At 33.2% G+C, this 24,665-nt stretch overlaps 1 protein-coding gene across 1 annotated transcript in view; it reads left to right on the top strand.

Moving 5' to 3' along the window:
* The window catches only part of Il1rapl1 (interleukin 1 receptor accessory protein like 1), a 1,244,239-nt gene that overhangs the window by 193,522 nt on the left and 1,026,052 nt on the right, over positions 1-24,665 (top strand). The window contains exon 2 of the mRNA XM_034486438.2: positions 12,155-12,259. Within this exon, the coding sequence (XP_034342329.1) occupies positions 12,178-12,259 (82 nt within the window). The 5' untranslated portion in view covers positions 12,155-12,177. The remainder of the gene's footprint in view (positions 1-12,154; positions 12,260-24,665) is intronic.

Genomic DNA, 24,665 nt, shown 5'->3' with positions numbered 1-24,665 from the left:
ATCCCTGAGCTCAGTCAGATGGTTGGCTCCATGAACCCACATCTGCATTGGTCAGTTGTTGGCAGAACCTTCCATGGAACAACCATACTAGGTTCCTGTCAGCAAGTGCTTCTTGGCAACAGCAACAGTGTCAGGATTTGGTGTCTGTAGACAGGATGGATCCCCAGGTGGAGCAGTCCCAGGATGGCCCTTCCTTCAGTCTCTGTTACATATTTTGTCCCTATTCTTTCTTTAGACAGAAACAACTTTGGGTTGAAAACTTTGAGATGGGTATGTGGCTCCATCCCTCAACCAATTGCCATATCTATCTACTAGAGATGGTCTCTACAGGTTCTATCTCCCATTCTTGGCTAAAGTCACCTCCGTTGGGTCCTGGGAGCCTCTTGTTTCTCTGGCTTCTGGGACCTTCCAGTGGCTATCCCCACTTCCTCATCCCTGTCTGCTACATATTTTTATTCAATTTTCTTACCCTTTGTACTTCTCTCTTGTCCTCTCCAGTACCTAATACTGCCCCTGTTATCTTTGCATTCTTAACAAAATTTCTGATTCTGCATGATACTAAAAACAAGAATGTATTGATAAAGTATAACGTAAAAATTAAGTCATGGATCTTGAAAGGTGTAAATGAAACATGTCAGCCAATCTTTTGTCACTAAATCATGTAGATACTGGAAATAATACAACTAATCCAGAGAAGTTGCTAGAAACCTAATCTGCAATAAATACTGATGAGGATTGACTTCACTAGTTTTGTTCTATGAGCAAGAGTTATTTGTATTGCTACAGATTTTCTTGTAAAATCTGGACATCCTTACAGAATTGCAAAATAGATTATTCAGAAATAAAGGTGCACATATGTATCAGATGAAGCTTAAATTTTCTATTAATATGATATCCAGTAATCTCTATTACTTATTCATGAGATTCAAAGTTTTTCTTAAAGTAGAATGATATAGATGCACTTCCTGTCACATCTCTTCTACATATAATTCTATAATTCCTTCCATTAACTAGTGAGTACTTCTTTTGGTTCCTTATAACAATATACTCAATAATCAAAAACAAACAACAACCCGCTCCAAAAAACCTAAGAGACAGGGTATGTGTGTTTGACTGTTCAGAATCTATTTTAATTATGTTTTTACTGCTACTGTATTGTTTTATTAGTGACCCAGTAAAGTGGAACTCAGAGCTGGAAATATTATAGGAAGGAAATAATTGGTACTATATTGTAAATGAATTATTCTTAAAATAAACATAAAAGAGAAGAAAACTGACAGCTGTATTTCTTAGTTTCATGTTAGTCTCCAATAATTACACACAAAAAACAATATTAATTTAAAAATGCACCTCAGTAGCTGAGCAGTTAAATGACCTACCTTCGCTTTCTATGCTAATCTGGCTACTTCACAGCCTTATCCCATTATACTTGCTTGTTATTATTCATCTGGCTCTTGGGGTTTTAGGTGTGTTTTCATGATCTCTCTCTGGACCCCTTCTTCATGGTTCTAAATCCTGCATTCGCTTCACTGATCTGAATATCACTCTCTCCTTCCTCTGGTTGGCAGACCTCCTGCCCCTTTCTTTATTCTGTCCAGCCATTGAGGGGTCATCATTTATTGACAAGGCAGAGAGTAAATGTTAAGACCTTTTTACACAAACTGGAGACAGGAGACTCTTGGTATAAATATTAAAATGCAATGTGTGGATTCAAACAAGATACTAGGGCAGAGAAATCAGCATTTGAATAACACAAGGATAAATTTCATATACTGTACAAAACATTATGCCTGTATAATATGATTTACCAAGATGTTTTCTATTTAAAATGAGTGTTTTTAAATTCCCAATTGAGATAAAATAAATCATCATTTTATTCTTATAAAATGTGAGACAATTTGATTCCCAGAACCTTTTTCTAAGGAAATTTAAAGTGGAACACACACACACACACACACACACCCCAATGCATGTACTCTGTGACATTTGGGAAGCAGGGGCTACAGATGCATGTTATCTGGCAGAGTTCTTGCCGAGCAAACACAAAGTCCTAGGTTCTATCTCCAGCACCTCATAAAAACAATCAAAAACAACAACGAAAGGCTATAATGAGCCTTAAAGAAATAAAGGGAATGATGGACAGACAGGGTGTAGGAGGGTCCCTACTTGAGAAAGAGAATGGAATGTGTGGGTTTATGAAGCAGATGACAGAGAGCAATGAAAAATGAATGTGAGAATATGATCACAGTTCATTACATACAAGTGTAATACTGTTAAAAATTAAAAATATAGGGGCTGAAAGATGGTTTAGAATCTTCTCTCATCTGGTACCTTGAATCCTTTCCTAGATTCATGTAGCTATTACAGGAATATACTTTCTTGAGGCTTTGAAACTTTTTTAAAAATATTTTAGTTATGATGTTATCTGTCCATGTATGCATGCTTGTAACACAGTGCACACATACAGTTCATGGAACCTCATGTGAGAGTTGGTTGTCCCCTCATAGGGATACCACTAAGGACATACAGCTTTCTGGAAACTACCTTTACTAACTGAGCTATCTCACTAGTCCTTTTGCTTCCTAACAAATTTAGTTCTTTGAAAATTTAATAAATATAGTTTTATCACATTCAATCTCTTCTCCAACTTCTCTCAGAAGCAATTCCCCCACACTCATTAAACTGTAATACACTTTCTCTATCCCTCAAATCCAATTTGTGCCACCTATATATTCTTGGATGTGTGGCCTTCTGTTGGAACATGGTTGTCTTACCAAGGACTACAATCTTAAAGAATATTGACACTTTCTCTCCTTAAAATTATCAATTGCTAAAAGCTCCTTACTTAGAAATGGGGTACATAACTGTTATCATTTTATTTGTATATAAATATGCATGTTTGTTTAATATTTCTCAAAATATTTGGCAATGTTTCTTGTTGGAAATGGCATTTTTGCCTGAGTAACTTAAAATATTTGCCTTTCAGTAACTTGCAATTGGATAGTCTGGAAGAGTGTCTATTTTTCTTCTCCATAGGAAGTCAAGCTCACAACTTTAACATGCACTGTTTTATGTAAATTGAGTCCTTGGAGAATACTTTATCTGTGTCATGCACAAATGGATACTTAATTTTTTTATGAGACTGAAAAAATGGTTACTATAATCTTGAGTATAGTAATGTCAAAATGTTAAGGATTAAATCAAATATAGTGGATCACTTTTAGCATAGCTAATTATTACACTAGGAGGAAGCACAGGAAGAGGTAGCATTTAAAAATATCTACAGTTAAGTGCCACTATTAAACAGTCATTTTAAGACAATTATTTTGTTTAATCTTTACCAGACACTAAAGTAAGTGTTTGCACCTCAATATGATAATAAAACAAAGAAAAGGTGAAATATTCATTGACAGTAGTTATGGCAGCTTCTCTAGAAGAGAAAACTTAAACTCACAACTATGAAATAGTTTGCTTATCTTAATGTAAAGCTAAAATTAGATCTTAATCCAGTTTTTCCTCATTCCTAAGTGTCTTTTCTCAATATGGATTAAAAACAAACAGATGCAGCTTCTCTCAATGTTATTGGTAAAATAGCATTATATTAATCTTTTGTACCTTTCTGTTTGTAAAAGTATTTATTCCAGGTTTCTGACATGGACAGCTTTTCAACTGCTTTCTAATTTCATTGAATTCCCCTGGCTTTGTTCAGACTCTGCCTCATTTTTCAGGGATGTCTTGATTTTCACCATAGTAAATTACAGACAAACTTCAACTTCTCTACTTTTAGATATACAATTCATATTTCTGCTCCTAGTACACAGACAACTAAAACTTAATTTCACCTAACATTTTCTAATCATGCCCCTAATGAGTCAAATAAAATGACTAGGCATTATGACAAGGACACTTTTAACTCTGTAGCTTCTTACGCTTTTTCAGTTCTCAAATTATATGTGTTCTTCTAATGTTTTTATTCATTTTTACTTCCTTGATTGTCTCATACCCTTCTAGATTCATCCTCATTCTCCCTTGATTTATTTTTGCTGGTATCGTAAATATTGGTAGGCTCCTGAATTGAAAGTATAAGATTCTTCCTGTTATTTTTCTTTACTCTTTTTATCCTATTTTACATATTTAATATTGGCTGTGATTACAGTGTTGTTATCCTCCCTCATCCTACAAACTTTTGGATAGTGTGTTTAATTAAATACATTGAAAATTTTTTAGGAAATTCCTTAGGCTATTTATTTCATTATAGTACAAATGTACATTTTATAGAATTTCTACTGCTATTGAACAAAAATTTCCCATATTTTTGTCAATATCCAGACACACAATATCAAAATACACCTCATTTGTGTCATCATGTTATATTTATTCTCTATTAACTGTCACTTTCTTAAGGCTGACTCTATCTCTTTTTTTGGTCTCTATTTGAAAAGAAAAATCTTTCTTTTCACCTCAACCTATGTTTTAGAAAATAATTCAAATTATTCAGATTATTTTCTAAGAAAATATCTTGAAAAATATAGAAAAGAAAATCAAGGTTTTCCCTAGCATATCTTGCTATTCACACTTCAAACTGATATTTTTAACTCCTCTCATTATAGTAGTCCAAAGCATAATTCATCAGTGAAAATTGCCACTTTTATTAGTTAAGTTTATCATCACAGGAACTAAGTACTTTATGAAAGCAACCTTAGGAAAGAATGATAAATTTTGGGTCATTATTTTTTGGGTTTGTTAAGACAGGAGTGGGAAGCAACTGGCTATATTTTCCTAGTCAAGAAGCAGAGAGCAATGAATGTTAGTTCTCTCTTTTCCCCATTACATTTAGTTTAGGAACTCAGCTCATAGAATGGGGCTATTCATACTTTTCTATTATTGACATAGCTCACTTATTCTAACTTAGAATAGTCTCATAGCCATGGCCAGGGCCCTATCTCCTAGGTTACTATAGATCCTGTCAAGTTGATAATCATTATTTTTCACTACATCCATTTTCTAGAAGTTTCTCATGGTTGCTACAGTAACTTATTACCAAATTTAATCTCCTTAAACACCCCCAGTTTGTCTCTTCTTTACATCCTGCATGAAAATTTTATACTTTAAAAGCATTTTTGTTCTGTTTTACCACACCCAATTTAAAATGAAATTAATACGGTTTTCCCTCTATTCCCTCAGCACATCATACACGCCATATGGCAGCAGGACCTAATTAAGTTGGGAAGAATTTGTGTCTATTGTTTTCTTTATTGGGCAGCCTTCTACTGTCCTTGGAACAGTATCTTCTAGTGTAGTTTATGCTCACTATGTGTTTATCATGATACAGGGATAAAGCACTTCCTTGGGAACATATTTTTTGTTGTACAATTATCTTGATCCCATTGGTTGGAGTATTAAACTGTGGCAGAGGACTTGCCTTTTCTAACATTCATGTCTTAACTTATCTAACAGGATAAAACTTGACTTACATTCATATCTTAGCCTGCCAACCAGGATGTCAGTTACACATGTACATGTCTCTTTCTGCCAAGTAGGATGTCAGTTCCTAGGGAGGTGTTGGAAACTTAAACTTTACTTGACCCCTACTCAAAATGAATGTCTTATTTCAAATAGTTTCTTATATTGGTGCAGGTGTCTCCTGCAAATATCATAAGAGCTTATACATGGGTGAAGGAAGTGCTTCAGGGTGGTTACTTTGAGTCCAAACTTATTAAGGGTAACTATACAAAGCAGTTGACTTCTGTCTTGATTGGTTTCTAAGGGCACAGAATATAACACTCTATATAATTTACTTGGGCCTGAGAAAGTTTCCTAGTGACATCAGAAACAACATAATGAAAAAGATTCTTTTAAATATTAGAAACATGAAATGGAAGGCTAGACAGGTAGCAGTTACCTAGGCCTTAGCATTCCATCTAGACCTTGATGATTTACCTCGGCCTTAACAAAAACTATCTGATGTATACAGAAAATTTTAATGGAAGAGTGTGTATGGATAGTAGTCTTTCTACAATACTACTCTTAATCATATGCAATAGCAACAATAATTTTCATTCATTGAATTTTCTCTCATGCATTGTTGATATGTGTTAGAACACCATGATATATTTGCTTCTCAAGCAGGTAGTTTTAAAATGTAGACATTAACCAAAGAGAGGCTATGTTATAAAACCCCAGGCTGACTTGGTGCTCTTATCAATTATGATATATTCATTTTGAGTTGTGGTATACAGGAACCCAAGAAATGAATAATATTCTTAAAATAGAAGATATATATATGTATATGTATATGTATATGTATATGTATATGTATATGTATGTATACACACACACACACACACACACACACACACACACACACACACACATATATATATATATATATATATATATATATATATATATATATATATCCAGAATCTGAGGCATTTTAAAATTGGTTCACTCATTGTACTGGCTGGTTTTGTGTATCAGTATGACACAAACTGGAGTTATCACATAGAAAGGAGCCTCCCTAGAGGAAACACCTCTATAAGATCTAGCTATTAGGCTAGAACAAAGGATAATTCCGGGCAAGAATCTAAATTTTAGGCTAGAACAAGGAAGTGGGCTTCAGACATGAAAATGACTTTGGGCTAGAACATGGAAGTAGGCTCAGATATTTTGGTCATCCTGATAAGCCCTTAGAAACAGTGATCAAGGGAGTGTTCATGTAATTGAGTTTAAGGCCTTGCTTGTTCTTTGACTATTTGTTTCTATTGTCTTGCTTGTTCCTTGACTATTTGCACCTATTGCATTGCTGGACACTCAACCTAGAACTGACCTTAATACATGCATGTAATTAAAATGGTATAAAAACAAAAAGGAGGAGGGGGATTGGATAGGGAGTTCTAAGGAGGGGAAATCTGGAAAAGGGATGACATCTGAAATTTAAATAAATGAAATATCCATTAAAAAAAAGAAAAGAAAAAAGATCCAGCTGTAAGGCATTTTCTCAATTAGTGATCAAGGGTAAGAGGGCACATCATGGATTGTGCTATCCCTGGGATGGTAGTCGTGGACTCTGTAAGAAAGCAAGCTGAGCAAGCCAAGGGGAAAAAAAGCCAGTAAGTAACATCCCTCCATGGCCTCTGCATCAGCTCCTGCTTCCTGACCTGCTTGAGTTCCATTCCTGATTTCCATTGGTGATGAAAAGAAATGTGGAAGTGTAAGCTGAATAAATACTCTCCTCCCCAATTTGCTTCTTGGTCATGATGTTTTCTGCAGGAATAGGAATCCTGACTAAGACAATCACTGTTGTGAGAGTAACCTGAGCCATCAATGTAGTATATAAAAGGGTCATGTAAGAGGAAAAACCTTCATTGAGGATTTGGATATGTCAGATTTTCTTGGAAGCATGTCTGTAAAGTATTGTCTTCATTATTAATTGATAAAGGATGGATAACCCCATGTTCATACAGACACACCTGGGATATATTTTATAAAGCTGCCTAAGTATGAAACTTGCAGTGATCCAGAGAGTGAACCAACAAGCCTTTCTGCATGTCTCCTCCCTCTTGGTTCCTATCTTTAGTTCAGACTCATCTTTCCTCAGTGATTGATTGCAATGTGGAAATATAAACCAAACAAACTCCATTGTTTCTTCTCTAAGTTGCTAAGAATATTTTTATCACATCAACATAAATAAAACTAGGGCAGAAAAATTTATCTGGAGTATAGATATTGCCTTGATAAACCTGTCCATGAAGCTATTTATGTGTTTGGGCTAATTATTACAGAATTGTAAAAGACTTTTTAGCTTTGCTGTAGAAAACCTGTTGACTACACAGAGGTTAATGGGTTGTTGTGAGATCTTGGAAGATAATATAGACTGTGGAGGCCCGGATTATTTGATTTCGGGAGGGAGTAAAGACTTACTTACAAACTAGACTAGGGGCCATTTATGTAATACTTTGAAGAAGAATTTGTTTGAGCTTATCATGCTGGAACTGAAGAATGGGCTTTGGTTAATATGTTACCAGGAACACTGAGGTGAAATTTTCTGTGAATAAGAAAGTATTTTGTCAGATTAGGCACACAAAAGCTTTGGTCCAAGGAAGCTAAGTACACATTTTAAGTTGGAAGGTATGATTAACAACATCAATATCAGTCACATGTAATTGGTTCTGAAGGCGTGAGAATTGCAGGATTAAAGGGGTCATGAAAGGAAGGTGAGGTTTGGTACATTATTCCAGTGTCCAAATTCTGGAAGATATGGCATTAGTGTAAGTAAAGCCTCCTTCAGTTGTAGTAAATAAATCAGAATCTTGGAGAAGTCAGGAACTTGAGATGCTAATATTAACAGCAACAGATATGAGGTGGAGACAACCTGAGCCTATGAAACATGTGGTATGTGATGTAGATTGCAGAGCTGAAAAGTTTGGTTGCTCAAGCCCTTTGAAGCTACATTGCTCTACTATTTGTTTTTTGTTTGTTTGTTTTTTGTTTTGGTTTTGGTTTGGTTTTTGGGTTTTTTTTTTTTTTTTGGTGCTTAAGTGTGATTGCTTTACATCCACATTTGTTTTGGAATAAGAATGAATATATGATTTGATCGTGAGTTGTATAGGATGCCACTGTTGGGAGACTTTGAACTTTTAAAGTCATTTACCTGTTAAAGCATTGACATTATTAAAGAGTTTAAGACATTCAGAGTACAGAGTTGTAGTATGTTTTATACTATATTTACATAAGATCTTTGGACCAAAAAAGTTATTATTTCATAGTGACATGTTTGTGTGTCACACTGACAAATAATAGAATGTCCTAGTTATTAGCACTGGTTATTAATTTGGCATATCCTAACATTATTTGAAAAAAGCCACAATTAAGGAATTTCATATATATAGTTTGTCTTTGGACAGGTATATGAGGGATTTTCTTTAGTATTAATTGATGAAAAAGATACAACTCATGTGCCCATCAACATTCCCTCGTCAGGAGATAGTGGGGATATATATATATATATATATATATATATATATATATATATATATATATCAATGACAGATTGTGACTTGGAAATATACATGAAGTTCATTATTTGTAGTGGTTTTATTTATTCATTTTTTAATCACATTAACAGGAAGGAAACTAAAATACTCAAAATCTAAGCTTCAGTGTAACAATAAGTTAATAAATAATAATTTCAGTAAATGTTCATATAGTAATGCCATTTTTATGATTTGAGTGTTTAAAGTTAAAATACCTTACAGCCACCCTTGCTTTAAAACTATAAACTTTGACATTCCACAAATCAACAATTCAGAAGTTCCAAATCTCATGCTATTATGAGTTGTTGATGAAATCTCATGCTGTCATGTTCTTCCTCACCTGGCATGTACATAATCCCTCTGTGCATTGTGTCCAGGTTGAGTATGCCCCTTACCTTTTACTCATTTTATAGTCATTACCATCAATAGATTGTGGTGAAATTACAGTACTTGAAGGCAAGTAATCATTCTGTAGTAGCCTAATTTGATGCTAAAATGTTTGTATCATTCAAATAATTTATCTCATCATTTGACAATATTACATCTAATCATCACAACAGGTATAAGTACATTTCAATAAAGTATTGAGATAGAGAAATTTTAAAACTTGTTATAGCATATTTTATAATTTTTATTAATCTATAACTATATCTAATTTATAAGTTGACATTAAGTGTGGTTATGCATAATAAGAAAACATAGTATTTATAGGCCTTTGTGCTATCTTTGCTTTTCAGGATCAAATGATGGTCTTAGAACTTATTGCCTGCTTATAAAGGGAACTATTAAATATACGTTCATTACTATTTCTAGGTAACAATCTTAATTTTGCTGACAACACAGCAAGTAATAGATATCTATGGTTGGACATATTTAATCTATCTTTCAGTTTAAGATACAATAACATTTCTAAAAGACATTTTAAAGATTATTATAGATTGACTACAGCATTAGAACCATAAATCTATTTTTCCTAATACACAGTTTCAAGAGATTCAATTAAGAATCTTGATGTTAAAAAATTGATGCTTTCTAAACCAACTTGATTTTCAGAAATAGAATTGCAAACTAGTGTGTCTTATAGAAATGAAACGGGTAAGGAAATAGTATTTTGAACAAGAGTCAAGAAACATGATAGTTAAGCTGGAAGGGCTTGCAGCTTATAGTTAGATCCCGGAGTTTCTTGGGCAGCACTGATTAAACTCCCACTGAGAAAGGAACTGATTCTTGCAGCTAACCTGAAGGCTGAAGATACCAACTTTAAATATTTCTACAGTTCTAGTTAGTGCAGTGGCTGAGAAATAGGATTTGGATTCTAGGAATGCATGAGTCAACCTTGCAATGCAATGTGGCATTTATTTAGATGTGCCTGATGAATTGGCTCTTTGGAATATCTTCATTTATATCTTTGTGATAACTCTAGGTCTTTGCTTTTAAAAAAAAGTTATCATTTAAATGTGTACTAAAGTTAAAATAGCTTATTCTGCATGCAATTTTTATATAATTTTCTGATTTTGAAACTGTAATGATGATGATGCGTCAAATGAATGGATTTTGACTTATGAGGTGGAATATATTTTAGTAGACTTTTATCAATGTGAATGAATTAATCATTAAAAGTATTCAAATATATCTGAGGCTGTGGGAGAGCAAAAAAGTGGCTGTCAATGTGCAGTTCAGCTTTCTCATGTGTAATAAACTCATAGTGATAGACAGCTGGCTATGAGCAGTCATCAAATGTCTTCAAAAAAACTTGTGCTATTATAGCCTACAGTATATCTGAACTGTGTTCTGACTTGTTACTTTTCAAATTCAGTCCCACAGTGCTCAACTCTACTATTTTTTGTCTTATAATACAAGAGAAAACCAGAGTAGTGTTTGCCAAGGTCTTCTTAGGAAAATGAATAGATGTTGTTCCCACAGCACAAGCTTGCCCAAGTAAATAAATAAATTCTAGGGGTCTGACATACACCAAGGGGCCTCTCCTTAATAATACTTGGCTATGTAATACAAATTTGCTGACAGTACATTTTACAAACTTTGATCCCCTCAGGCATAAAAGGCAACTATGCTATGAGATAAAGGTCTTAACTTACGTGGTTACATTGTAGTAACCATTTCATAATGTAAATTCTTATAAAACATAATATTACATATCTTAAATATATGCAATCTAACCATTTTCTATGTATAAAATTTAAAAAGATATTTTTGGAGAAGAAAAAAATATATATATATATAGTTCATGTAAAATGAAATATTTTGCTTTTTTGATACTCAAATGGTATGATAATATACTTCTTAGCATCCTGAAGAGACATTTATAGTAGATGGTGACATATATTCTGTAACTTTCTTTGATAGTGTGTCTTTTATTAATCAATATAGTCACATGCCTTAAACTTTTTCTGAAGCATGTTTTTCAGATTTTTTAAAAGAGTTGTAAAGTCTCAGATCTTGAGAGACATACAATTGATTACTTTTTGTTTGTAAAGAAAAACATTTCAAAAACCATATTGTGTTGCAGCAAAGGATATTTTAAAATGTTAATTTTAGTAATGTATATTAAAATAAATTGTTCTTAAAATGAAGAGTTTGTTTTCCTTATCTAAACACAAGTAAGGTCTCTACATTTAGAGAATTGCTAAACTTCAGTTGAACTTAAGATTGGAAATCATTCTGAGAAGCCTATGGAAACACCATAAACATCACTGATTTTGATTTACCCTAAAATGGATATTTTATTGAAAATGTAATATAGATGCTGTTTGTGATATTCTTTCCTTATGAGTAATTCATAAGAAGCTTAACAAGAAGGAAGACCCAAGTTAGGATGCCTCGATCCCACTTAGAAGGAGAAACAAAGTAATTCATTGCTTCCAATATGCACAATGAAATGTGCACAAGAGACAGGTTCAATAGTTCATACTTGCATCCTTTTAGGCGGTTGAAGCTGGGGGTTGTTATGCGTGCAGTGTCAACCTATTGTATAGAGAATTCAAGGTCAGCCAAGGATATATGGCCCAAATCTGAATGCCTAGAAACAGATGCACACAAAATTCTCATAATGTGTCAATAAATCTTGTAAATTATTGTTTTCATTTTATCTTTCCCTTAAGGAACAACCTGTAAGAACTGGAAGATGAAAGCTCCGATTCCACATTTGATTCTCTTATATGCTACTTTCACTCAGAGTCTGAAGGTTGTGACCAAAAGAGGTTCTGGTAAGAAGTACCTCTTTTTTCTCATTTAATGTGGACTGTGATGATTACACATATGTTATTTGTGAGAGTCTGAGATGTGTGAATCATCTGTTACATAGATATTGTAGGTATATAGAAGAACAGTACATAGAAAAACAGTAAAGATTAATAATAGGCAATTACAAAAGTGTCAGTGTATGAAAATTAAAGTGGCTTACACCATTTAGATGAATTAGAAACGTGAATGAGTTCTACACTGAAAGTTTCATTCAGATTCTATTAATCAGTTTGATTTTTAATGCTCTTGTAGAATATCACTTTTAATGGAACATTATTGTGTATTATTTCAACTTACTTCTTAATACTATTATTTCCTTCACAACTATGTCTATAATGAAATCTTTTAAAGGCTGTTTTGCTGACTCACATAGAAGAATTTACAGTAAATACTGTATCATTTAAGAAAAGGGCATGGCGTTTCCCCAATATTTTTGTAAGGAAAAGAGTAGTAGAACAGTAATGCAAGGCAGAAGTGACTCAATTAGCATTGAAACTCAGACAATTTACATGTCATTACGCAGGCTTAGTTTCTAGTTGTCTATTCACAATTGGAGTTAGGGAATATAATGCTCAAGTGAATACATATTGATGTGAATTTCTGTCTAGTAAGCTATTGATATGATTTATCATTGCCCTTTTTCCACGTGGCTTTGGATTATAAATGTTTTGAAGGTACAGCTTTTAGGCATAAAGGAAGAATAGAGGAATTTTAACTGCCCCAGCTACAGTGTGCTCCCCATGCAGTCTCCAGAGACAAATCAAAGATTGAGATGAGGCTCAAAAGGTTACTGTGTTGTGACACCATGATTTGGAATAGTGTAACATCTGCCTCATATTGATAGGATAGTGGAAACTTCCACCTGTAGAGGAAGTGGCCAATAGTTCTGCTTTCAAGAACCTCTTCTGCAGATAAAAGTTTGGAGAGAAACTGGGAAATGATGTGTGTGTAGGTTCAGTGTAAGTTTTTTTTACTTGGCCTATTAAGTACCCTACAACATTTTGGTAGTGTTACTTTTAGATGTCATTGGTGTGGTGTAATTGTAGGTATTGTAGAAAAATAATGTTTGTGGTTTTACATTTGATTTCATTCATTCTTTTGGTGGTATTTTTAAATGCAAGCCAACTGCAAGGTGAGATTATGATTGTTGATTAAATCTTAAAAGCTTCATTTTCCTGCTTATTATATCTCATTACATAAAACTGCTTTTTCAGTTCTTTCTGCATATGTCAGATGTATGATTTATTGATATGCAAATGTGACCTTTTCTCATCATAAAATACTGGTGACAGGTCTATACTATATAAGTTCTTCTTTAGCGGCCAGAATTTCTTTGTTTTTAATCAAAGTGGGACGTACTATGTTTAAAAACAAGTAGATCTAGAAATGTGGGACAATTAGACAATTCATATCTCTTGCTTTTATACTTGGAAAAACAACATTATTTCAAATGTAAGCTTATTTTAATAATATAAATTTGTTAGGACACTGTTATTTAGATGATGTCCTAAGTTAGACTGGTATTCTCATATTTTTCACTCTTCAATTTATAAATGAGTTTTTCACATACCTACTTCTCACCTCTCAAATCAAATATGTCTTTATATAATTATACAAAACAACAAATAGGGTAAGTGAAACATTTGCCTTGCTAATTCTTATCTACAATTTAAATTGTGACTGCTTTTCTCAATATGTATGTTAAGACTCAGGTGAATGTGAATCTATTCAGGTGGGTTTTGGGTAGTAAGTGTAAAACTTGAAAGTCAATATTTTTTTCATATACTTTCCTAGCTTTCAGTCATTTTCACTATGTTTGTTACCACAGTTGCTTAAGAGAAACAAGTATGTAGCTTACTGAATAGAATCATTACTGATGCCCATAGATCAAGAACAGAAGTGCCCTTGGCATCTTCATCTTAAAAAGATGAAGGGCTTAATCTTCACACCTATCCTAACTGACAAAACCAGAAGCACTGAGACCTAAGAATCTGAATAAATTTTTGAAGCTTGGTCTTGTGTATTATGCAAGAGTCTTGTCATTATTTATTATTTTGGTTTTATTTTATAGATCTTTTACAAGTTTGATAAAGATGATTCAAAGTCCAATGCTTTTCAAGTTTGTGTTGCTGGGTATTATATTTAATTCATTGTGACCACAAGCAAATTTAGATCATTTAATAATTACAAATGCATTGTATTTAAAATATACAAAATGTGACTAAAACACACAGTGTAATGTTCAGTAATATGGCAAGTTAATTGGGTGTAGTGTTTACTTCAGACTAACATATATGGCCATTCCATAAAAATTTAGAAGGAAGTATTTGTTTGTCACTAACAAATCTAATTAGAAAGCATTAGGAGCTCTTATACAAATGGAGATGTGTTACCTTTATCACCTCAGCTTACACCCCCTTTGCAATTATTTAATTAGCAATTTAAATCTAATAAGGCACTTATATTATTATAGCTTTCTGGATTGAAATATTCAAAATACAAATTCATGTTTCATTTTAAGTAATAATTTTTGATATGTGTATGCTATGATAAATGGGGATTGAATCTGGTCTTTTACATAATAGTCTAAAGATGCGCATACATTGACAATCAAGAATATAAATGCATGGTGTCATAACATGTTTAGTAAGTAAATATCTGATTGTCTGTCAATTGTTGAATATTTGTACAAAATCATATAAAGCACATGCTTGCTTTAAGATGACTTTTGTCTCAACCAAATTATACAGTGTAGCTTAACCTTCTTGTTTTTCTTAACTTACAGTTTTCTATTCTAACTTAGAGTTTTCTATTCTATTCACAACCTCTCCCCTCTCCTCTAGTCTAGGTCCCAATTCTCTAATCCACTATCATCTTCTCCTCTCCTTTTACTTCCTGGGATCCTTTGTCCTCAATTTCATGCCCCATCTTCTTCCCTCTCTTCATCTCTCTGCGTCCTCCTTCTTTTATTTTAGTGTAGTTTGTCAGTCAAAATTACTCACTTTGATACTGCTACTGTGTCTTTTTGAACTGATTTAATTAGTCTTGGTTATGTTTGGCTAGTGGTCTAACAGTGAAATATATCCTAATCCTCATACCAACCTAGTATCTTCTAACTATAAAAATACTATAATTGTTTTGTTTTAAAATGTAAAGCCCTACAGAGTGAGTGCCAGGACAGCCAGGGCTACACAGAGAAACCCTGTCTCGAAAAAAAATGTAAAGCCCCAAAACATGTTCTTTGCTAACATATAAAACAAAAACAACAAATCAAACAGGGTTCATAGATATAACTTTTCATTTTATATTTTCAGTAAGTTGTATTTTCTTATTAGTTTTATTACTTCTTTGAGAATTTTATGTGATGTATTTTTATCTTATTCACCCGTTTCTCAATTTCTCCCTGATCCACCTCTCCTTTCCTGCCCGCTTAACTTGGTGTCCTTTTTTCTTCTTTTGAACCCCTCAAGTCATGGAAATAATAAGTGAATGATTAAGGGAATCAGCTAGAAAGTAACAAGGAGCTAGTAAGTGACAAGTGGTTTTTAGTATTCAATGAAAATAAAGTAGGACCAGGACAGTTTTACAAAGATAATTGTCAAACAAAACCAAAGGATTTAACAAAAATTGCATGTGAGTTTGATTGTAGACACTTTTAATCTCAACATCAGCTTGGTCTGTATAGTGAGTTCTAGGCCAAGGGGGCTATACAGCAAACCTGCCTAAAGAGAGAGAGAGAGAGAGAAAGAGAGAGAGAGAGACAGACACACAGAGAGACAAAGAGATAGACACAGAGAGAGACAGACACAGACATAGACACAGAGACAAAGACAGAGACAGAGATATAAAAACAGAGTGATAGAGACAGAGAGACAGAGACAGACAGAGAGGTAGAAAGAGACAGACAGAGAGAGAAACAGACATAGACAGACAGATACAGTGACAGAAAAAGAGACAAACACAGACAGAAAAAGAGACAGAGAGAGACAGAGACAGAGAAAGACAGAGAGACAGAGACAGAGACAGGCAGACAGAGAGAGACAGACAGAGGTAGAGGGAGAGAGATAAAGACAGACAGAGACAGTAGACAGAGAGAGACAGACAAAAAGAGACAGGCAGAGACAGACAGAAAGACAGACAGAGAGATACAGACACACAGAGAGACAGAGAGAGATACAGACAGAGACAGAGAAACAGACAGAGAGAGACAGAGACAGAAACAGACAGAGAGATACAAACAGAAAGAGAGAGAGAGACAGAGAGAGAAACAGAGAGCCATAGTGCCAGAGTTCCAGAGAGAGACAGAAAGAGAGACAATCAGAGAGAGACAGAGACAGAGATAGAGAACTTGTTTTTATTTCTTCAAAAAAGATTATTATAATATATTGGTTAAGACTATTGGACTATTAAAGGGAAAGATAGCAACTCAGGATAAGCAATACTTAGTGTATGGTAGGGGTTTATATGAAGACAAGGAACATTTACAATCCATAAGTGTTTTTGAAGTTTTGGAATATATAGTCCACAGCCTGTTAAAAAGAAGGAGAAATGCCCCTTTGGATATTTCTATACCAGAGTTTTACTAGACTTAATACAGGTTTAAAGCGACACTGGTGTCATTGTGTGCAATATTTTAGGTTTGATAACATTGCTCAGAAGTTGCCATCTGGTAAAAAGAATAGCTCTTGATGATGGACATATGAAAAGTTAAGCATAGAAAAATATTCATAATTATTAGAGCATATAGAAAGGAAGAAGTGGCTATGTTACATAAATGAAAAAGTTCATATTATTCTAGAGAAGATTAATGATACATAAGAATTCCCTAGAGCAGTAAGCTGTTACACAGTGAGAGGATTGCCTCAGGGATTTGATCTTCTCTTCATTCTAGGACCTGCCAAGGAACACCTGTTTGTGTGAAATGATTTAGAAGAAATTCTTTCTGACAGCAAACAGAGGACATGCCTCAAGAGGTTTATTAAAACTAGAGTTTGGGCCCAGATAATTTCTAAAAGTAAACAGTAGATAAATAACTAAAGACACAGTTTAGGTTCTAAGTCTTGTGTTTATTTGTGGATTTTTTTTTAAGTAATAGATATCACATTACTAAAGAAGTATAATTTTACTGGAAAGAAAAGAAAAGGCCACGTTGGTTACTTCTAACTCATGCCAATATGATTTATGTATATCAGTACCCTTGGGCATTTCTGTAAGTCAATGAACTTAATTCTACATGATTAAGAGACAACCTAGTTCCCTCAGCATCTGCGTTTTACTATGTTACCATGTGTTTATTCTCAGTTTGGCAAATATGTCAAAGAGTACAAGGCATTTCCCTTTATTTTTTTCCTTTGGGAGAGCTTGTAAAACCAAACTTCTGAGCCTTCCTTTATTTTTTTAAAGCTAAAACGGTGGAATATTTATTTGTCGGAAAAATTCTTTTATACTTTTGTACTTTTAAAAATTGAGCATGAGATGAGATATAGCATAAGTCCCATTACGTCTGAGATAATGCCTTTAATTATAGTAAGTTTAACAAATATAGAACCTGGTGTACCTAACTAGAAGCCCATTCAGTTTCTTTTTGTAATAATCATATCTGATGTAGCTTTGAATTTCACTGCCAACTTAGTTTTCTGTGTAAATCAGATTTTATGTAATTTTTATAGATTAATGCCAATTGTGGGGAATTATGCCTATTCATGGTCACTTTGCATGGATAAGATAAAAGGCAACATGTACAAGACTTTTCAGTTGAGTAAGATTTCAGGGATATACTACTTCATGTTAATAAACACAACAGAATGGCACTACATGGACATCTTAGAGAAAGAAATAGAATATATTGTCTTATATATTTAATGCCAGTTGAAGGGCTAAGATAGTACCACTAATCAGGACACTTATTAGTGCTTCTTTGGCAGAATAGCACAATTATGATGCTTAAGTTTTTAATAATAGTTATTGAAACCATCTGTTCAAATCAGTTGAAGTTTGGGAGATTATAGAATTGATTCACTTATTTCTTTTCCTTGGCTTTTGTTCTTTTGTGTTTGTACACCCACTGTCACAGCTCTTTCTCTGACATTCTTGTCTCTTTCTTTCTGTTCTATAAGCACTTTGGATTATTATGGGTATTCTGAGACAATCCAGAATGATCCCTGTAGTAAATAATTAAGTCCTTAATGTAATCAAATGTGCCAAAGTCTCCTTCTTTAGGTACTATAACCACAGGTACCACAGGTTTTAAAAATAAGGATGGAAGCATATTTCCTCAGACATTATTTTCTTTACGTGTAATTTACTAATTCAAGCAGACATTATTTTCTTTATGTGTAATTTACTAATTCAAGCACATATTGAACAACATATTACTGAATTAAATTGGAAACTATAGAAAGAGTAGCCACAGCAGAGAGAAATAGGAGAAATAGAAACAAAGGCATTGTATAGTTTTGTTGAATGGGTCAGAAGATCTCTGAGGTCCCTGTGGAGAAAAGGGAGTCATGTGGAATGAGAATGATTAGGAAAGAAATGTCAGAGGAAGAGGACAATAAGGGGACTATCTTATCACCTTATCTTATACAAGGAACTAGACACTAAAATGACTTTCTGAATCAAAGTAACGACCATAAGAATACAAAAGATGGAAGACAGAAGACAAATATTTGAACCCCAATCCATTGAGCTTGATGATTGGTTTAGATGTAGGATGTTAGAAAAAAAAAAGGTAAAGAAAATCATTCTGTAATAGGAGGATTGAGATTCTCTCAATCATATTAAAGGTCTCTGAAGCAGAGAAACTAGAAATGACCATGTATTTAAAGGGAACAATAAGAAGATTAAAAAATCACAGTGGTATAGAATGTGAAGGTGTATAATGTTCCACAAGGGATTCTGGATTTTATGTTATACGGAAAAGTTTTACCTTAGTATTCAATTATTTTAAGTCCATTCCATTAGTGAATAGAATGAAGACCTACTTACTGTGCTTTTTTCTTTATATGAATAAGATAAAGCTACTTGTTGTCTATCTAATAAGGCTATACACATTTGTGTAAGGTCAACAGGAAAGCTGCCTTTACACAGAAAGGAAGCCACAGCAGAGTACAATGTAGTTTTAGATACCTAATCCTCCCCGTTAGCAAGGATGGTAGGATTTATGAGTGACTAATGAAGAACTCAATGAAAATCATAGTGAGATTCATTGAGAGCCTGAAAAGGAATCAAAGGGAATGAGGGAATATGTTTATGAGGGAGGATTCACAATATCAGATGGATATTTGAGATGGATTATGAACTAATTTGAAAAGATGTATTGATGTTTTCGCCAATAGCAAAGGGAAGGTCTGTTTATTCAGAGATGGAATTAATTTAGTTGCAGCAGTATGGCCAGTTGGAGTGGGAACACTGAACTGATAAATTAATGACTGGAAGTTCCTGTGGTTGCTATGAGAAATTATGACAGAGACGGTTACTTAAAACAATAGAAATCAATTGTTTCACAACTTGGTTAACAAGACTTCTGAAGTCAACAGCCATACTTTTAAAGGCTTGGAGATTCCATAGGAGAATACTTCATTTAGTTTCATAGACTCTGGAGTCTTCGGTTGAACCTTGGTTTGTGGTTTGCATTATACCCTTACATGGCCTCTTTTCTGATTTTCTCACATAAGTAGTTTTGGTATCTACTTTTGATAATTCATTATGATTATCTTGAAATACTTCATTGCATTAGCAAATGGACTGCGAGATCAAGGGCATGTTCTCAGTTATAAGCTGCCATACCTTTTAGAAGAGAACACTTTCCATTAGATGATAAAAGTCAAGGCAATAGGTGCAGATTTTGTTTACTTTATATCGTGTTCAGTATAATGGAATAAAACCATCTAGAAAATGCATGCAGCCAAAAGAAGACAGAAAGGAAATGAAAAAGATCAACTGACCTTGAAGAGGCTGTAAGACAAAGAGCGCCCTGTCATAGAAAGTAATGAAAAGAAAGATTGAAGAGGAATAAGGAAAATTCCCAGAAAGCAAGAGAGGAGACATCTTTAAAATTACAAAGCCATTTAAATTTTGGAGTTAACTGAGATAGTGAAAATAAATCACTAAATAAAAATTTAGGGGAAGCTGGAGGAAAAGGAATTGGAAAGCCGTTGAGGTAGTTTATTTTTTATATTTATTTATTATTTTGAGTATTTCATGTAGGCATCATGCATTTACATCACTTTCCCCTCTCGATTTTCTTTTTAACTCCTATGTTCTCACAAACTTCTCAAATCTATGTACATTTGCAAACATGTGTTACAAAAATTAGTATATAAAAATGCTAGTTAATTTTAAATGTTTGTTATGATTTAGAACATAGGATAATTTTTTTCTAGTTAGGTAAAACAAATATAATATTGATATAAACTGTACAACTGAAAAAATTCTTTCCAGTCAAAATGTCTTTTACCCAGATTGAAGTATGCACAATATACAATAAACCTGAAACAGGGGGTAATACTAATCTGATTTAAATCTGTGTAATTCATACAAAGTAAATAATATTAGAAACTTCTATACTTAATCCTCATGTTGTCTATAACCTGTAGACAAATTATTTATCCAGAAAACTGACACTGGCATTCTAGTTTTTAACTATAATGTCCACTAAAAACTCCTGTCTTCACTTATTTTTCCAGAAATGATTCAAGTTGATTTGTGAATATTGTGAAATTTAGAGCATTGGAAAAAAAGGCACTGGGCTTTCAATCCAGAACCAATTAAGTCTTGTTTGTTGGAACAAATCTGTGAATCTATCAAATCCTGAGTTTCTTATTCATAGAGGAGGAATTTTAATCCATAACACCACCAAGACAAATGATGATTGTTTTGTTAATTTAACAAGCACTTTCAGCACAGATTCAGTGCTACTCAAATGTCTCTTTTGTTGTGCAACATATTCTATATGTTTACAAAATGATAAAAAAAACAAAAACAAACAAACAACATAAAAAAACCATTAAGATAGACAGGGTTTGGAACAAACACCAGTACTTTTGATCATTACTGGTTGCTTTTGACTTTCTGTTTTACAGCTTGTGTTACCAACAGGAACCAGACAGTGTGAGTTTAAAACAAAGGTTCAATTAAAGGCAAACCTCATGGGGGTTTGCCTTTAAAAAGCAAGTTGTTGCATCACCAAATTCTTTTGTCTTATAGGCATATTTTTTATGTAGGCCTTTAACCTCAGCATTGGGGAGGCAAGGGCAAGTGAATCACTGTGAGTTCAAGGACATCCTGGTTTATTCAAGTTATACAGTGAGATGCTGTGTCAAAAATTTTCCTTGTGGTTTGTCATGTATCTCTAGCTAAAATTGACTCTGCCATTTCAAAATAATAAATTATGTTTTAATTCTTTTTAAAAGTGATTTAAAAGAAATTTCCTGTGGTAGATTTATGATCTTTTATGATACCTATGCATTGGAAGTATTGACTGAAGACAAAGATAATAGCTAAATTACTAAATTATAATATCTTTAGGGTTATATATGAAAATATATTTTATAAAGGTTCACTGAGTCTTCTCTGTAAATATTATTCACATTGGTTGTTTTCTATATTTTACTAACTATACTACAATATTTTCTATTTAAGTTTGTTATATTGATTTTCTTTTCTCTCAATTGCACATTGGAATTACTTCATGCTTCCTGCGTGTTGTAAATATTATGTGTGTAAATAGTAATGGAAAGTTAGATTTATATATGTCAAGAAAACTTTTCCATATGCTAATGGACTCCTTATTTTCTCTTGGAATGTATTTCATATTGGAGAAAAAGGCTACTAGGATTATTCCAGGTTTTCTACTAAACAAATTCTGTAAAGTAAATGGACTCTCCAATGCCATCTTGTGGCTTTTTGACGTTGAAAAATGCAACAGTAATCCCAAAAATGAAAAAAAGCAAATACATGTGGAAAAAATTTTTTCAAGAATTATTGCTCAGAAACTAATCTGATTCTAATATCTTACAAATGCTTTCTTCAATTTCATTAGTTTTTGTTAACTATGTGTATTATGTTGTAGTGTAATATACATTTTACTGAGAGTTTTAAAGGAGCAATCAAAGTTCTATATTTTTATGACATTAAGGTAATATCATTGTTCTTATTTTTGAAATTAACCTATATTACATCTTAAGGAATACTAATTCTTATCCCTCTTCAGTCAGATGTAAAATTATGCTAAGTATATTTGTGTTTACAGTATTAAAATTCTTTTTAAAAATATTTCTTCCATTCAAATCTTTCCACTGCATATATTTATTTCATGACATTTTTTTAAAACAACAAATTTCTTCCTATGCAGCCTGAGCTGCCTTGGAATTTGCCATTTCTCCAGTTTTTGAACTAAAAATATCAACTTTTAACTTTAATAATTCAAGAATGAAAATTTGATGAATTTTTATTTCCTTGTTAATAAAAATAAGAACCATTGGTAGATTTCAAAAGATGAAGAATCTTTATTGACAGTGTTGAAATTCCTGGCTTATATTTTCCTGCTACATACTAGATTGTGTCTTCAGTAAAACATGAGACCACTTAAGAACAGCAAAGCCAAATTTAAGGAACTACTCACTATGCAACTGTACCTTGTTAAAAAAAAAAAATGTTATCTCAAACAGAAAAACCAAAGAGCAATTCTTGGATGAAAATATTCTAAATTAAAACTTCTAATCAAGCATGGTGATTCCCCTGCAGGCTTTACAGCAGTCAGAGAAAAATAGATCAGTGTGAGGTAAGAATGAAACTCAGCACAGCTCAATTTGATTGTAACTGTTGCTGGACTAGGACTTCTAAGCTACTGGCCACATATTTTTTCTTTAGCAGTATTTATACACAGAACAATTTTGGATAAAATGTATTCAGATAACAATTAACCCAGTGCAACTTGCACAATTTAAGAGATGTTTACATTGAGATTCTTTACAAAGTAATCTGGCTTGTTTCACAAGAACAGGTACTGTTGACTCATAGATAGTGCCAAGGTCTAGGGAGCTTGATTGAGGTGAAACATAATGCCTGCGGGAGTCAAGATTGTCCTGGACCTAAGACAACATAGACGTTACCTAGGTTGTTGTAAAGCACAAGTGACATCACTCATAAGGATGGATTTTATGGCTTAATTGTAATACTCAAGGTTTTAAGGGGAAAGAGTCTGAGATAAGTAAATTCTGGAGATACAGACAAAACCTGTCTACTCAGAGAGCAAAAGATAACCAGGATGTTAAATTCTATCCTTCTGGCATTTCAGGAAGACCAGCTGCACACCTCATTCCATTGAAGATTTAAGCTGAGTGTTCAACTTTCCTGGCTTTTCCAGTGCTTATCTGGACTACCTCCTTAGGAGTGGGCAGAGGACAAAGTAGTTGCAATATATGTTTATATATTTAAACTTTAAAAAGCTTCTGTCTCAAAATATTGAACACATACCTAATGTTTAGGAATGTGTTTATTTTTATACTATTTAATTTTTCACATATATGGAGAAATTTTTCAGACAAAAAGATAAAAAAATCACTTGGTTTTGTACACAAGTCTAAGTGAAAATTTATTGAAGATTTCAGTATTAAGTGCTGACAACATTGGCTGACATTAGCTGTTTCTGGATATATTATGAGATTAAAGTGTTTATATATCGGTTTATACAAATTTGCCTTTTTGATTCCTCATAGAAACACTTCTGGGAAGTATAGTAAAAGAAGCATGTAAAATGACTTTTTTATTTTATAAATTTTCATTGGTTCTTTTTGTTTTGTTTTCTTGTTTAATCACTTCACTCTCATTCTACCACAATCATGAATCATATTCTGAAAATTGGTTATTTTGTGAGGACATTTTGTAAGGACACATTTTTCACATTATACAAACCTTTCTGTCTACCCTAATTTTGAACTGGTGATGCTACAGGCATTCCTGTTTCCTATAAATGAGTCATGTCTGCTTCCTTTTCACGTTCAGTAAACATCTTTGTAGAAAACAACTGTAAATAAGCAACCTAGGGATTATAAAGATGAGCAATGCATCATCTCTGCTATAGAAGATCTTGCAAAAAAAGAGATACTAAATTCACAGATGTAATTTCCTATTTTTGTGCAAATTCTAACAAATGTAATGGCTTAAAGCAACATGCAGTTACTCTCTTCCAATTGTGGAGGTTTAAATTCTTAAAATCCAGGTGTCAACAGGGTCATATTTCTTCATGATATTCTGGGAAAAAAAAAAACTATTCCTCAGTCATTTCCAGCTACTGAGAAACAATTACATTGCATGTTTTGTCTTCTACCTCTCTCTGATCTTGCCTCTGTATCCCATCTTCTTTCT

Source organism: Arvicanthis niloticus, chromosome X (genome assembly GCF_011762505.2).
Source record: "Arvicanthis niloticus isolate mArvNil1 chromosome X, mArvNil1.pat.X, whole genome shotgun sequence".
Taxonomy (NCBI): domain Eukaryota; kingdom Metazoa; phylum Chordata; class Mammalia; order Rodentia; family Muridae; genus Arvicanthis; species Arvicanthis niloticus.
Note: the sequence above shows the minus strand (reverse complement) of the source record. Positions and strands in the feature narration are given on the sequence as shown.